The 2,504-nt window shown below is 42.4% G+C and overlaps 1 protein-coding gene across 1 annotated transcript in view; it reads left to right on the top strand.

Moving 5' to 3' along the window:
* Positions 1-2,504, top strand: part of dym (dymeclin) — a 49,499-nt gene that overhangs the window by 16,254 nt on the left and 30,741 nt on the right. The window contains exons 9-10 of the mRNA XM_035667753.1: positions 765-950; positions 1,075-1,253. Coding sequence (XP_035523646.1) covers positions 765-950; positions 1,075-1,253 — 365 coding nt within the window. The remainder of the gene's footprint in view (positions 1-764; positions 951-1,074; positions 1,254-2,504) is intronic.

The following is a 2,504-nucleotide window of genomic DNA, read 5'->3' as shown; positions in this document are numbered from 1 at the left end:
AGACGCTTGATCAGTGTTGACCTGCAGCACACTCACACTGTCTCTCACTAGTGCTTGTTTCGTGCATTATGTGTGGCTAGACGTGCAGGAGCCAGAGACTGTCATCTGTGTACCTTGGTGTTCATGCTTCCCGTGACGCCTGAAAGCATCAGCACTTCAGCAGCTCTAGTAGGAAATTCAGTTCCCGCTCATCCACAAACAAGAAAAACAAACCAGTCCAGTTAGCCAGTAGTTCCAATTTCTCTTTGTTCTGTGGCGCCGTCTATGTTGTTTCAAATTTCAGGTGCAAACCATCGTGCGTGACTCCATTGTGCCAATTTTAGCCTAGATTACATCAATCTGACTGCACATACGCTTTTGCCTTCATTTCCCCATGAAGCATAAGTCAGTTATAAGGCTGAAGAGCTGCCAATTGTGAGAATACTTTAGTGCTTTCTATAAAGAGGTTGACATATGCAGCCTGACTGCTCTTCATTACTGGATCCTGCACAATTACCCATCTGTTGTACTGAAACAGAGAGCTGCAGTTCTCTGTCCACTCCTGAAACTATGTGCTGAAACCTAGACACCACCAGTAGAGGTGTGTTTGAGAGGGTTCACTCTTGCCGCTGGCCAAAAAAATCTATTATTGCAGGTTGCAGAAATATGTTGAATATAATAATACAGCAGAAAAAGTAATGGGAAGTAAAATAAGACCCTTTTTTTGTATTTTTTTGTGTGTGTGTGTTTTTCTATTTGTGTACTATTTGTCTGTCTGTCTCCAGGTGGGCTGTGGAGCGTTTTCACCTTGGGTGGAGCTGGCAGCAGGGTCGGGATAGACCAGGAGCACAACCCCTTACCTTTGTCCAACCAGAGCCTTCTGTTACTGCTGGTCCTAGCCAATCTGACAGATGGACCGGACTGGCCCAACCCCTACCGCCAGGCTATTACTTGTTTCAGAAACACGCAAGGTAATCTGTTTGTTGATTGAATCCATTGTACATATTTGCGGGTTGTTCATGCTCGTGACATGTACCAGAGGGTAATTAAGTAATAAAATAATAACCCTGATAATATTTACCTCTGCCCATGTAGACACATCGTCGCTGTCCGTGGAGCAACCTCACACGTTTCAGATCAATTTCAACAGTCTGTACACAGCGCTGTGTGAGCAGCAGCGTTCTGACCAGGCCACACTACTACTGTACACCCTCCTCCACCAGAATGCCAACATGAGGACATATATGCTCTCCAGGACTGACATGGACAATTTGGTGGGTATGATAGCAATGAAGACAAATGCATGCACATTCATTATTCCTGTCTCAATCTGACATTTTTGTGTAGTTTATTGACAAGGCAAAAGCAAAGAACACTGTTGTAAATGAATCAAAGTGGGATTGGGTAATTCTCAACAAAACACATTATACAGTCCTTCCTTGCACACATGGGTATGGCCATGAAATCCTTTCATCTAGGACCAATGATATAGCCCAGTAAAGAGCACGGATGTATGCAGTGGCAGCTGGTGCTATTCTGCCCATGTGGGACAGTGCCAGCTCTTCCTTATAGCAGAGTGAATGTACAGAGGCGTATGTCTGATGGTATCACCCATGAGTATGGTAGGCAGTAACATATGAGGCTCTTTCACACAGTGTAACACTAAATCATTTGGTCTTATTGGATATGAGTGGAAGTCGGAGTTAAAGTAAAGTAGTTTAGCCTTTGTACCAGGTTTAAAAAGAGGCTTTATTTAAAACCACTATAAATTCATGATAATAGCCAAACGTGCAGGAAATGACTTTAATTTACATTCATATTTTGAAACTGCAGGTAATTTTAATTTCTTAGGTTTAATATCAGTATGACATGTCTGTGTTATTCCCTATTTATAGCTGCTATAATAAAATATCATCATTAGCAGATATAGATTGAGCTTATTATGTAGGGGGGCTGCTAATGAGTCTAGCCACTTTCTCGGCTGAGCAATAAAGCACTGCTGCATGACAGTGTAATGAGCTAACTCCTCAATTGCGTGTGTTCATCACTCACCATACAATCTACTAACTGCTTTCACTCCGACAGTATGATCCTGACAATTAAATCCTTTGCACACTGTTGTCATCAGACGATCACCATCTGGTCTGTATACGTTCTGCCTACACCTATAGTTTAGCAGCCATGATTATGTACACTTCTCAACTATCATCTGCAGAGCTTGTTTTCCAGTTTTTATTGTCTCTTCTACCTGATACCCAGTTTGCACCACAGGTGGAAACACTCTTATAGCGACAGCTGTGTGTAGCACAAGTAATAATGTGTTTTACTTGTGGGTTACTTGATAGATAAAGTTTCAACAGAGCCTTCTGACAAGACACAAAGCTTCCTCCATCCACAAATTCTGACACAGTCATGGGCACCAAAATGAGGGTAAAAACAGTGGTTAGTTAGTCATAAGGACCAATGAATATAATTGATGGTTAGCTTCGCTGAGCTGTGGCAAAGCCCACACTCAGTTTTGCTCC

The sequence above is a fragment of the Morone saxatilis genome, unplaced genomic scaffold (genome assembly GCF_004916995.1).
Source record: "Morone saxatilis isolate NCDOM2014 unplaced genomic scaffold, NCSU_SB_2.0 Contig21, whole genome shotgun sequence".
Lineage (NCBI taxonomy): Eukaryota > Metazoa > Chordata > Actinopteri > Moronidae > Morone > Morone saxatilis.
Note: the sequence above shows the minus strand (reverse complement) of the source record. Positions and strands in the feature narration are given on the sequence as shown.